The 13,422-nt window shown below is 40.3% G+C and overlaps 1 protein-coding gene across 1 annotated transcript in view; it reads left to right on the top strand.

Moving 5' to 3' along the window:
- slit3 (slit homolog 3 (Drosophila)) overlaps positions 1-13,422 on the top strand; it is a gene marked incomplete in the record, with an annotated part of 622,921 nt that overhangs the window by 526,181 nt on the left and 83,318 nt on the right. The window contains 2 exon segments of the mRNA XM_037675457.1: positions 5,145-5,305; positions 11,395-11,534. Coding sequence (XP_037531385.1) covers positions 5,145-5,305; positions 11,395-11,534 — 301 coding nt within the window.

Raw genomic sequence — 13,422 nt, 5'->3', positions numbered from 1 at the left:
TGATCTGTTTCAATGTTGATGTGTTCATGCGTGCTCATCTGCTCACAGACTCATGTTCATGTTTGTGCTGCTGTTCAATGTTTTCATGTTATGAGTGCTTAGTGCATATTTAGTTGATGTTTTTCTTAGTTCATATCTTAGATGTTATTACTGTTTTTCTTATACATTTTATTGTTGGATGTAACTGGGACCCTGTGTACATAATTTCGCTCCAGCACATGTACCACATGTGGTGCGAATGATAATAAAGAAACTCTGACTCTGACTGACTCTGAACTCGTCTTAAGCGCAGAGGTGACAGGGCCTTCTCTGTAACAGGACCAAGAGTCTGGAATGAGTTACCAATGCTTGTCAGACAGGCCTCCTCCCTCTCGGTTTTCAAGTCCTGTTTAAAAACTCACTACTATTCAATAGCTTTCAACACAAGATGATCTGTGTTTTGATCCTGTATGCTCTACACTGGTTAGTCGTCATTATCTGCATCGTTTTTTGTCTATATTCTGATTTACCTCATTTTGTATTTTGCTTTGTGTGTTACCTGTTGTTTTGTCTGTACAGCACTTTGGTTGGCCTTGTAGCTGTTTTAAGTGCTTTATAAATATAGTGGTATGGTATGGTATTATTAAGACATATTGTTGCAGTATTGTATGAGCCTATTTTTTCATTTTGCACCTGCTTTAGGATTTATCAGTGAATGAAAAAATTCTTAGTAAACGCCTCGCTGGGCGTAAATACTTTACTGACTTGTAATGGTAAGATAACATAACAGTATAATTCAGCTCGAGGAAGTTTGTTAATTCAAAGTTCGACTTACAGAAATAAACGTTTAATTTCACTCAAAATACCTAAAAAGCGAAGTGAAAACCTGTTATCTCGCGTTTCTCCAGAAGGTGGCAGTACAACCTTATTAATTTTAACTCAGACACTGTTAGTGTTGTCCAGTAGGGGTCGCTATGACTTCCTGTGGCGTCCGGTCGTTAGCTGTTAGCTCAAAATTAGCATCGGCTAGACTCGGTTAAAACCAACATTTCTGAACGGATTTTCTACACAAACGTGGCAAAATTTTAGCAATTAGACTTCGAAGAACTTAAACAGCGTTTCAGAACACAGCTTTAAAGCGCTTTTCAGCTTTAAAAAGCAGATTTTATTCCCTATGAAAACGAGTTTCCATTTCCGGGTCACGTGACTGAAATCACCAATGACAAAGCAGCACAGGGGTGAGAGGAAGTGACGTAGGCACGTCATTCAATTTCTCAGCAAATCAGAGCACTCCACAGCAGCAAATTCAACCAATTACAAAGCGTTTGTAGCAAGCAGCATGTTAGATTAGCCTGAAACAAGTTCGTCAACTTTTCGTCTTTTAAACTGTCAAAATGCACTTTTTCTGTTAAAAATTGTAACGAATCAATTCTGAGTTGCACGGAGTCTGCTACTCCGGTCTCAAAAACGTCTTTCTAGCTATTTAAACAACTCGTCCGAACCTTTTCAGAACCGAGCCGGGCCAGAACCGCGTCTGGACCGTCTTTAAACAGAATAGAGCGTTTCCACACCCCAGCTTTTAGTTACCATAACAGGCGTACAATTTCAGCTTTCCCAAGACATATGACACTATTTCAGCTTTCATAACATCGCCAGCGTAATACAGCGTAAACATGCAGAGCCAAGCTCCAAGCGCGCAGCTCCAGCACGCTGCGCAAACATGCAATGTTTTGACTGCTACTTTCCTCATGCCAACATGTAAAATCAATCTTTACACGAATACGCAGTCCATTTATGAGCACGTGACGGGCCACCAGAATGTAGATGAACAGATGCTCAGATATATGTAGTGAACCAGATGACCTGATGATCTGACCCTCATCTGACCCTGATGACCTCAAATCTACCAGATGGACAGAGACTGTTATTTTCATTGATCTGAATAAGTCTGAGCCATCTGATGACTTTCTTTCTTGAATTAATCAAGCAGAAAAGACAATTCTTTATAATCATTACTGTCTTACAAATGTTTTGATAATCAAATTGTGTTAGTTTCACTCAATGCTTACAGGTTGAAAAGAACTACTCATCTTTATTTTACATAAACAGTAAGTAATGATTTTTATTCCTCATTCAAAGAAGAAATCACCTGAATATGCATTTCTTGATTTTCTGTCTGAAATGAGCCAAGTCGTAAGTGTGTGAAAGTTGAAGCTTCGGTCAACTAAATGTTTACTGAAGAAGAAATGTCATGTTTTACTATTTGAAAAGATTACCAAGTGTGAGACTCCACGAAGTCTGGTCGACTGCAATAATCTTTTCTGTATGTTGAAAACAATCCTTGACTTTTGATAATAACTTACGTCAAAAAACCACACCTCTTTCTGGTACATCCACGAATCAGAAAGCTCTAAATTGAACCGGAAGTCGACCCAAATAAAATGTGGCAACTTCCCAGTTCATGTTAGAATGGCAAAGTTCTCAAGGAGTTCAGAAGAGAGTTGGAATGGTGAACAGTTCTGGAGCGTTGGAGTTTCCAGAGAACTAGAGTTATGGAGAGTTTTGGAGTTGGAGTCTGAGAAGATCTGAAAGAGTCTGAGAGCTGCTGACAATGAAGAGTCAGAGTTGCCGAGAATCCAGAGACGTTTTGGGATTATGATTCTGTTTGAACTAACCACGCACGACTCTCCAAGGATTTTAGCTGTTCTCAACGGAGACGCTGATATCAGTCTGAAGGATTCTTACTGAGGTGATCTATCGTCAACAAGGTAACGGTTTCTTCTTCGACTAAAGTGTACCTGGGACAAGCTGAGATACCTGATGGGAGCGTGCAATTTCTGGTCAAACAGATTAAATTCCCTCACATATTCCTCTGTAAGATAAATCTCAATTTCCTCTTAAACTCACCTCTCTCTCACAAAACTAGTACAGATATTTTAGAAATATCTGAAGCAAAGTCCTCAAATCACCGCCGAGTGTTTTGAAGTTCATTTTCTGTGAAACTGTCTGTTATTATTTTCATATTTTGCCAAATTAATGTAAATGTTTGATGTTAAACTTTGATTCTGAAAATAAATGACTCCATTCATTTGATGGGTCAAAGGTAATAACGTCTCTCGTTACATTTCTGTTAAATTCAATGCACGGCATTACACAGTCAGAAAGATGAGGAACTCGTGAAAAGTATGCATAAATATATACCACATATATTTGTCATACAACAAGTGACACGTACCCACGTGACTCACTACATATATTCATCAATTAACACGGATTCCTCATTTTTCTGGACTGAATAAAACATGCATTGAATTTAAGGAAATGCAAACGTGAGACGTCATTTATCTTTGACCCATCAAAATGAATGCGGTCATTTATTTACAGAATCAAAGTTTAACATCAAACATTTACATTAATTTGGCAAATTATGAAAATAACAACATAAGCAATCGATCAGGAAAAATCATACGGCCATGATTTTTCCGTTGCTTCACCACAGACATTTATGAAAACTGTACAATTATGATCTTTTACCCACACGGCGGTGGATGAGCACTTTACACAGACATTTCTAAAATATCTGGAAGAATATCTACTTGATAGAAGAGTTTAAAGATGAAAAGATGGTGTTTGAGGTAGAGTGTTGAACAGAACGGCACTCTCCGGGCTTTCTTCAGCTTCTTCCTTACAGTACACTTAGGTGGTGAAATCGACTCTTTTACCTGGAGATGTCTCAGGCGAGATTCCGTTTAACGCACCCTTTCAGCGTCTCCGTAGGATGCTGTTACTCGTCCGGAGTAGCGGCGAGATTCTGTCCGCCACAGCTCACCTCAGTGGAAAATGTTATAATCCCATGAAACTCGGAAGAGCTCTGTTGTCATGTCAGGATCTTCCCGGCTCCCACAGCTACTGCCCAGCGCTAGGACATATCAGAACTGTCCGCGCCGCCGAACTTCTCCAACTCCACAGAACCGTGTATCCAACAGAACCCACCGAACTGTGTAGACCAGGAAGTACCGACATTTTAAAGAGCTCTTTTCCCGGTTCATTCGGGAGTCTTCCCATTGGTCAGAACCGACCAGACGGGGGGGTGTTTTGTGACGTAAGAGGTTAGAAGACAGCAAGAATTGTTATGGAACAGATCAGAAATGTTCTCACAGACAGAGAGAGTTTTGTTTTGGCGAGTTTGAAAAACAGGTGCCAAAACCCCCCTGTTGATGTCTGAGAGGATATAAACAAGACAGTTGTTCCAACACATGTCTGCTTCGATTCCTGACCCTGGAAAACGCACACTTGCTCATTCAAAAGCAGAAATCAGAAAATGCATAAAAATCTGTAACAGACCTTAACATGAATTCTAACTTTGCATGAGAATTAAAAATCATTACACAGTTAATAAAATTGATTAGTTCACTGCAACATCTAAAATGGTTTGAACTAAGGCACTTTGATTATCAACATTTGTAAAATAGTAATGATACTAGAACAGAGAGTGTTCTTCCACTTGAATTTTCAAGAAAGAAAGTCTCAGGATGGGTGAACCTGTATTTCTGGATTCAAATCAATGAAATGACAGTTCCTGTCCCACAAGGTTCTTAAGGTCAAGAGTTTTGACCTTAGGCTTGGTCTTGACCTCAGATTAAGTTCACTACATATGTACATTTGTTTTGCTACTCATTTTTAAATTGTTGTTTTAGGAAAGATTATGATAAAACGATCAAACGAAAATGATTAGGGGGAGTGGTGGCGCAGAGGTTAGAGAGGTGGGCTTGTGATCCGAAGATCGCTGGTTCACGCCCCGGCCCCGACAACATCAAAATTGTGGGTGGGGTAGGTTAAACACCCACACTTGCCCCCACCCTCATTCGCCCCACTCTGGGCCCATGAGCAAGGCCCCTTAACCCCCACCATGTGCTCCCTAAAACAGGTCTCTCTTGAAAATGAGTTCTCGTGGCTCAATGAGACTAACCTGTATAAATAAAGGCTAAATGAAAAAAAAAAACAGTAAGGAATCTTATTCTTCAGATGCAAATAAATCATTTCCTGCAATTATTAGGAAGTTTGCCAAGACTGTTTTTCATTGGTCTGTAAAAGTAGAGCAAAGTGTTATGTTTAAAAAGACTGAAATTAAGCAGTTTAAAACACATTGTAGTTTGTTTCCTTAGAATTGGAAGAAAAGCACAGCAATTATTAATATATTTTCCATATTTTCCACTTGTGCCATTCAGGGTCAAGACTGTGAGATTCCCATGAACGCATGCATCGGCTTCCCTTGCTTTAATGGAGGAACCTGCCATCTTCAACCCAGCCAGAAAGATCACTTTAAGTACATTATTTGATTTTTAGCACTTAAGAAAATGTGGCATTGAGTGTGTTTGGGAAGGGAATTACTTTTGCTAGAAAATGTGTGCCAATTTCTCACTTGAAATTTTTTTATTTAAACATGAGAAGTTTGTAGAGCTTTCATAGCTCATTATATATAGATGGCAAATAGATCAAAAACCAAGAAGCAGTCATTAGGAAACTATTTAGTTTGTGTGGCAAGTATTGATCTTCTGATCTGATCAAATCTTCCCTAAATGAGGGAAAAATGGAGCGAGAGATTGATTGGCATCTACTGTGAAGTGGGTGCTGTGCCTGTCCGTCGTGGCGAAGAGAGAGCTGAGTCAAAAGGCAAAGCACTCAATTTACCGGTCAAGCTACGTTCCTACCTTCATCTATGGTCATGAGCTTTGGGTTGTGACCGAAAGAATGAGTTCATGGATACAGGTTGCCAAAATGAGTTTTCTCCGCAAGTTCGCTGGACTCTCCCTTAGAGATAGGGTGAGAAGTTCGGTCATCCGGGAGAGACTCAGAGTAGAGTCGCTGATTCTCCACGTCGAGAGCAGCCAGTTGAGGTGGCTCAAACTATTTCACTTAAATTCAGTTTATTTACATAGCGCCAAGTCACAACAGAAGTCATCTCAGGGCACTGAACATCTGGTTAGGATGCCTCCTGGATGCCTCCCTGGTGAGGTGTTCCAGAAATGTCCCATGGAGAGGAGACCCAGAGGAAGACCCAGGACATGCTGGAGGTACTATGTTTCTCGGCTGGCCTGTAAACACCTTGGGATTTCCCCGGAAGAGCTGGCTCAAGTGGCTGAGGAGAGGAAAGTCTGGGCCTCCCTGCTTAGGCTGCTACCCCTGCGACCCAACCTTGGATATTGGAAAAAAAAATGGATGGATGGCTAAAAAAGTTAAGTCTGGTCCTCTGGACATTCAAAAAACAAAACAAACAAAAAAAAAGTAGAAACGTTTCGTCTTTCATCTGAAAGACTTCTTCAGTCTGAGGTGCTGTATTCAGCTCAGTCTTATAAATAGCACCTTCTCATAGTGGATCAACCAGTTTGCTACTGACAGCCAAAACCAGCTGCTCACATGATCAAGGAGGACCATCAGCTTAACAATAGATCATTAGCACCCTGATGGTTGTTTGCTATTCACAGGAGGCTGAGTGATGCTAGCAATAACAGCATTGTTAGAGGGGGACATTGACCATATTCTGTCCCACAGACTGTACCCAGGGGAGACCACACCTAGTCTGTATGGTTTAACTAAAATTCACAAACAAGACGTACCTTTAAGACCAATTGTTAGCATGATTAACTCTGGCACTTACAATGTTTCCAAATATCTGGCGTCTGTACTCATCCCATTAGTTGGCAGCTCATAACACCACATACAGAACACCATGGACTTTGTGGATAAGGTGAAGGATGTCATCATGGAGACTGAAGAAACAATGGTTTCTTTTGATATCACAACACCCTTTACGTGCATTCCTGTTGATGATGCAGTAGAGGTGGTCAGTTTAAGATTAAAATCAGACACCACTCTTAGTAGCAGGACCACGCTTTCCACAGAACAACTGTGTCAACTCTTGAAACTGTGCCTGCAGTCAATCTACTTCACATATGGGGAGCAATATTATAGGCAGAAACATGGGTGTGCTATGGGGTCTCCAGTTTCTCCTATTGTTGCCAACCTGTACATGGAGGAGGTAGAAAAGAGAGCCTTGACGTCCTTTTCAGGGACACCACCAAGTCATTGGTTCAAGTATGTTGACGACACCTTGGTTAAAATAAAATCTCAGGAAGTCTAACATTTTACTGACCACAGCAACTCTGTGGATAAATACATTAACTTCACATGAGAAGATGTAAAAAATGGCAGGTTGGCTTTCTTGGACTGTGAGGTCTGAGTCTCTGATAGAGGACATTTGCAAACTGAGGTTTACCGCAAACCCACCCACACAGACCAGTATTTGCAGTTTGACTCCCATCACCCTTTGGAGCACAAGTTAGGAGTCATCAGGACTCTGTACCACAGAGCAGACACTGTCCCCACTAACTCAGGAGCCAGGCAGAAGGAGAAATCCCACACAAGACAGGCTCTAGAGAAATGTGGTTATCATAACTGGGCCTTCCTGAAAGCAGAGAAGAAACCCAAACAGGACTCCAGTCAGCCATCAGGTGAGAAGGAGGAACCCAGACCAGTGGTCAATCCATATGTTGCGGGAGTATCAGAGAAACTGAGACGTTTATTTTCTAAACACAACGTCCCTGTGGCTTTTAAACCCCAAAATACATTACAGCAAAGATCGGTTCATCCCAAAGATCCAGTCCCCCGGCACAAACAGAGTAATGTTGTGTATGCTGTTCAGTGTCAGGTGGGCTGTGATCAGTCTTACATCAGGGAAACTAAACAGCCACTGGCCAAAAGGATGGCACAGCACAGGAGAGTTTAATGAGCTCTTCTTTGACCTTTAAGGCCTCAATAGTAAATTTGGTCTATCTCATCCATTCATTCAGCAGCTCGGTCTGTGCCTTCTGAAGGATCTTGCTTGCCCGGTACGTTTTTTTGAACGTCCAGAGGACCTGACTTAACTTATATTAAACCTATCTGAAACTATTCACCTCTACTATTTTCTTTGCCAACTCTTCCTACCCCCCCCCCTCCCCCTACACACACTCTCTCTCCATTTATCTTTCTATCCACACCTTGGTAAAATAGCTTAAACCCTGCTCCAATGCTGCTAGACTTGCTGCCCTTCCACCTGGTCTCTTGGATACATAAAACATCTTGGATACATAAAACATCTACCCAATAACGGTCAGTTCGCCTTTAGTGGACCAACCACTAAAGGAGTGTACTACTTAGTGAAGAAAACAGTTTACTTGGAATTCCTCAGACTGACGAAGCCCTCCGAATAGAGGACAAAACGTCTTTCCACACAAGAGAATCTGTCCAAATGACCTGACTGACCATTTTTGGATTTTATACCTGGATGATTGAGCATGAACTTTGATAAAACATCTACCTTCTTTCTCTGCATTGTCTTCCAGCTCTCTACCTTTGCCTGCCATTGTCCCCACATTTAAAGTTGCAACCCGCTGTCCTAAATTTTTGACTTTCCTCTTCTCTCACTGTCTCCTGACATGTTTACATTATCATGATCTCATCTAAGAGTAGAACAATTTCTACCTGCACCTTGTTTGTCTACAGCAACGGTGCAACATGGTAGCAACCCTCGCCAGTTACATGGACTTGGGACCGGCACAAAAGATACACTGGTTTGTGCTCCTCGGCAGCTATTTTTACATGTGTAAAATTCTTTGACCGGTTTGAAATGTTTTCAAATTAAATAATTCAAATGTATCGTTTACATGGGCACAATCCGTTCATGATGAGCGTTTACATGCAGCGGGCTTTGTTCTGAACAGAAGTACTGACATGCACAGAGTAGTAAACTCTCCTTAAAAAAACACAGAAGAAGAAGTTCTACTTCCGGTTTACTTCATGGATGAATGTAAACAAAGCTGAGAACCCAAAATGGACCTGCGACAGGTTTTAATGACAGTGGAGACGTTACTGCACTCCCTGACTGAGCTACAATAAAGATCATTTTGAGCTCTTTCAAAGTTTCTAGTAGAAATGTTGTGTCGCTCGCTGACCAGTTTTGTTTCACCGACATGCTAATATTATTAGCATTAGCCAGGCGAAAATGACATAAATCGCACATGCGCAGTCAGGTCAGTTTTTCACGATTGGAAAAAAATGAACAGATTGGGTATTGACATGGACACCTTTCGGATTATGAATCAGCGTAAACTACCCTTTTCATCCTGATTACTAATTTTTTAACATAGCGCTGAAAAAACAAAGAATAATCCGAATGGGGCGTTTACATGACACATTTTTATTCTGAATGGCTGTGTAACTTGATTACTTATGTTCATGTGAAAAATAGCTATAGCTACTGGCTGGTTTGAGAGATCTGAGTGGGTTGTGCCCAATTATTGTTTTCTTCAGCTGATTGTGGGTGTTTTGTTTTAAAAGATAAAAAATTTGAACAATTTTGATTTTCTCTAATGGAGTCTTCAAAACCAAGGGTTCATGCTCTTCACATTTTAGTACCTATTGCTAAATAATAAAATGTGCTGTAGGGATAGTTTAAACATTGAAATGTACAAACCGGAGTCCAAAAAAGTTGGGACACTAAACAAATTGTGAATAAAAACTGAATACAATGATGTGGAGGTGCCAACATCTAATGTTTTATTCAGAATAGAACACAAATCACAGATCAAAAGTTTAAACTGAGAGAATGTATAATTTTAAGGGAAAAATCTGTTGTTTCCAAATTTCATGGCGTCAACAAATCCCAAAAAAGTTGGGACAAGTCCATTTTTACCACTGTGTGGCATCCCCCCTTCTTCTTACAACACTCAACAGACGTCTGGGGACAGAGGAGACCAGTTTCTCAAGTTTAGAAATAGGAATGCTCTCCCATTCATGTCTAATACAGGCCTCTAACTGTTCAATCGTCTTGGGCCTTCTTTTTCGCACCTTCCTCTTTATGATGCACCAAATGTTCTCTATTGGTGAAAGATCTGATCTGGACTGCAGGCTGTCCATTTCAGTACCCGGATCCTTCTCCTACGTAGCCATGATGTTGTGATTGCTGCAGAATGTTGTCTGGCATTATCGTGTTGAAAAATGCAGGGTCTTCCCTGAAAGAGATGACGTCTAGATGGAAGCATATGTTGTTCTAGAACCTGAACATAGTTATCTGCATTAATGGTGCCTTTCCAGATATGCAAGCTGCCCATGCCACAAGCGCTCATGCAACCCCGTATCATCAGTGATGCAGGCTTCTGAACGGAGCGTTGATAACAACTTGGACTATCCTTGTCCTCTCTGGTCCGGATGACATGGCGTCCCAGTGTTCCATAAAGAACTTCAAATCGTGACTCATCTGACCACAGAACAGTCTTCCATTTGGCCACACTCCATTTTAAATGACCCCTGGCCCAGTGAAAACGTCTAAGCTTGTGGAGCTTGCTTAGAAATGGCTTCCTCTTTGCACTGTAGAATTTCAGCTGGCAACAGCGGATTGCACGGTGGATTGTGTTTACTGACAATGCTTTCTGGAAGTATTCCTGAGCCCATTCTGTTATTTCCTTGACAGTGGCATTCCTGTTTGAGGCACATTGACGTTTAAGGGCCCAGAGATCACGAGCATCCTGTAGAGTTTTATGGCCTTGACCCATACGCACAGCGATTGTTCCAGATTCTCTGAATCTTTTGATGAGGTTATGCACGGTTGATGATGATAACTTAAAATTCTTTGCTATTTTACGCTGGGTAACACCATTCTGGTATTGTTGCACTATCTTTCTCCGCAACAATGGTGGAATTGGTGATCCTCTTACCATCTTGGCTTCTGAGAGACACTGACACTCTGAGAAGCTCTTTTTATACCCAATCATGTTGTCAATTGACCTAATTAGTGTTAATTGGTCTTCCAGCTGTTCGTTATATGCTCAATTTCCTTTTTCCAGCCACTTATTGCTACTCGTCCTACTTTTTTGGGATTTGTTGACACCGAAATTTTGAATCAACATATTTTTCCTTTAAAATGTTACATTTACTCATATTAAACTTTTGATCTGTCATCTATGTTATATTACAAATAAAATATTGACATTTGCCATCTCCACATCTTTGCATTGTTTTTATTTGCAATTTGTTTAGTGTCCCAACTTTTTTGGAATCTGGTTTGTATGTTTGTCATTTAATTTCTGTCATAAAAGTAGGCATGGAATTGTGTCTTGTTTGGTCACTATATTCTACAAGTCTAGTGGTGTGTAAACACTACTAAAATACAGCTTTTTATTTTATTTAGCTTTATTTATTCTAGGAAAGTTTGAGTTGAAGTGTTATAAAATGACTGATTTATCTAGCTGATTAAATTTATTTTAAGGTGTGCAAGTGTATCTGATCTTTGACACAGATATATTTACAGATCTCCTTATAGCTGTCATGATGAAAATGTATCAATGCAGATTTTGTATCCCTTGTGTTTGTGTGCAGCTGTGTGTGTCTACCTGGTTTTGAAGGTCAACGGTGTGAGGTAAACCCAGATGACTGTGAAGACAATGATTGTGAAAATAACTCCACGTGTGTAGATGGGGTTAACAACTATACCTGCATCTGTCCACCTAATTATACAGGTTTGCACACCCACATGTCTTTTTATTTATTGCTACACTTTGCTATGCTAGTCCTTTGCTTTGAAAGGTTACCACTGCCCTCGCCTACTCATCCAAAGTCAACTTCAGTGGATAGTAAGTTTGACATCCCCTCCACAGTGACCTATAGACTCATGAATCTCTAACCAGGATAACCATTGTGAAAAAAAAATCACATCATGTTGCTGCTGATCTGTTTCATGTTGCTGTGTTCATTCGTGTTCATCTATTCACACAGATTTGTGTTTCTGTTGCTGTTCAGCATATTGTGTTTGTTTTTATGCTATTAGTGCTTAGCATATTTTTAGCTGATATTTTTCTTAGTTCATAGTCAATTCATATCTTAGATATTATTAGTTTTTTTTGTTTACATTTTATTGTTAGATGTACACTCCATGTATATAATTTCGTTCCACCAAATGTACCACATGTGGTGTGAATGACAATAACAAATCTCTGAATTTGAATCTCCATAAATGTTCATTCAGGAGATTTAAAGAGCAATTGCACACTAGAAAAGAGGAAAGAGAGAAATGCGGAATAGCTGTAAAATTGAAAACAGAATGTGGGCACTGGGAGGAAATGGAAAACTAGCCAGAGCAAAGGCAAAGGGCAAGGAAAGGGCTGTTAAGTCCAGAGCCAGTATGAGGAAAAAAAGGCTAAACTTGGAAAAGTCTAATGAGCAAAAACCAAACTTCTGACTCCAAAGTCAAGTTTTCTTGTATATTTCAGTGACCTCTGATATGCACAAATATATACCAGAACATCCTGATGCATGCTCAATAATCCAGGTATAAAAATCTAAAAAATTTAAATCTGGTCCTCTGGACATTCAAAACAAAACAAAAAAATAGTAGAACCGTTTTGTCTTTCATTCGAAAGACTTCCTCTGAAGTCTTTTGGATGAAAGACGAAACGGTTTTACAATCTTTTTTAATGTCCAGAGGACCAGATTGAACTTTTTTAGATATACCAGAACCCCCTGATACTGAATCTCAGTCAATATGCACAAACCCACCATCACACACCATTAACGTGGTTGAAATCGAGACTCATCGCACACTGCCAGTCGCCTTCCCACTTGCAGATGTTTCACAAACATACACACACACACACTCAAATTCAGTTTGTTTATATAGCACAAAATCACAACAGAAGTCGACTCGGGGCACTGTACAGAAACATTTACATCCATATAAAGTCCATTAATAATGCTATTTGGGCGGCTGTGGTTGAGTGGTTAGAGCAGTCATCCTCCAATGCAAGTGTTGGGGGTCCGATTCCACCAGCAGTCACATGCCTAAGTTTCCCTGGGCAAGACACTGAACCCCTCATTGCCTTCAATTTGTGTCCCATCAGTGTCTGAATTTGATAAAGCACTTATTATTATTTGTATAGATATAGTAGAGGGCTGTATGAATGGATAAATGAGGGCACAGATTGTGTTGTAAAGAGCTTTCAAGTTCAAGTAGGTTTTATTGTCATTCGCATCACATGTGGTACATGAGGTGGAATGAAATTGTGTACACAGGGTCCTTCAAAAAGCGTTCAATACAAAAACAACTGGACTTTATTTGTAACAGAAGACGTTTCGCTCCTCATCCGAGGAGCTTTCTCAATTCAAAGAGCAGAGAGTGAGAGATTCAGGTTATAAGGCTGAGTGAGATAAGACACACACACATGTAGATTGGCAATTCACACCTAAACAAACTTAACAGTAAGAGTCTTTTGTTCCTCTAATTCACAGACGAGGCCCCTTTGTTTCCATCAGGTGTGAAAGCCGGCTGGGAATCTGTTTTTAAGTTGCATTAGAGGTTTTTGACAGTGGAAATCTGAGGCCTCCTCCTCTGTTAAGAGACGGCTTTTCTCT

This window comes from Nematolebias whitei, chromosome 4 (genome assembly GCF_014905685.2).
Source record: "Nematolebias whitei isolate Nwh7 chromosome 4, NemWhi1, whole genome shotgun sequence".
NCBI lineage: Eukaryota > Metazoa > Chordata > Actinopteri > Cyprinodontiformes > Rivulidae > Nematolebias > Nematolebias whitei.
The sequence above is the reverse complement of the archived record's forward strand: the minus strand, read 5'-3'. Positions and strand labels throughout refer to the sequence as shown.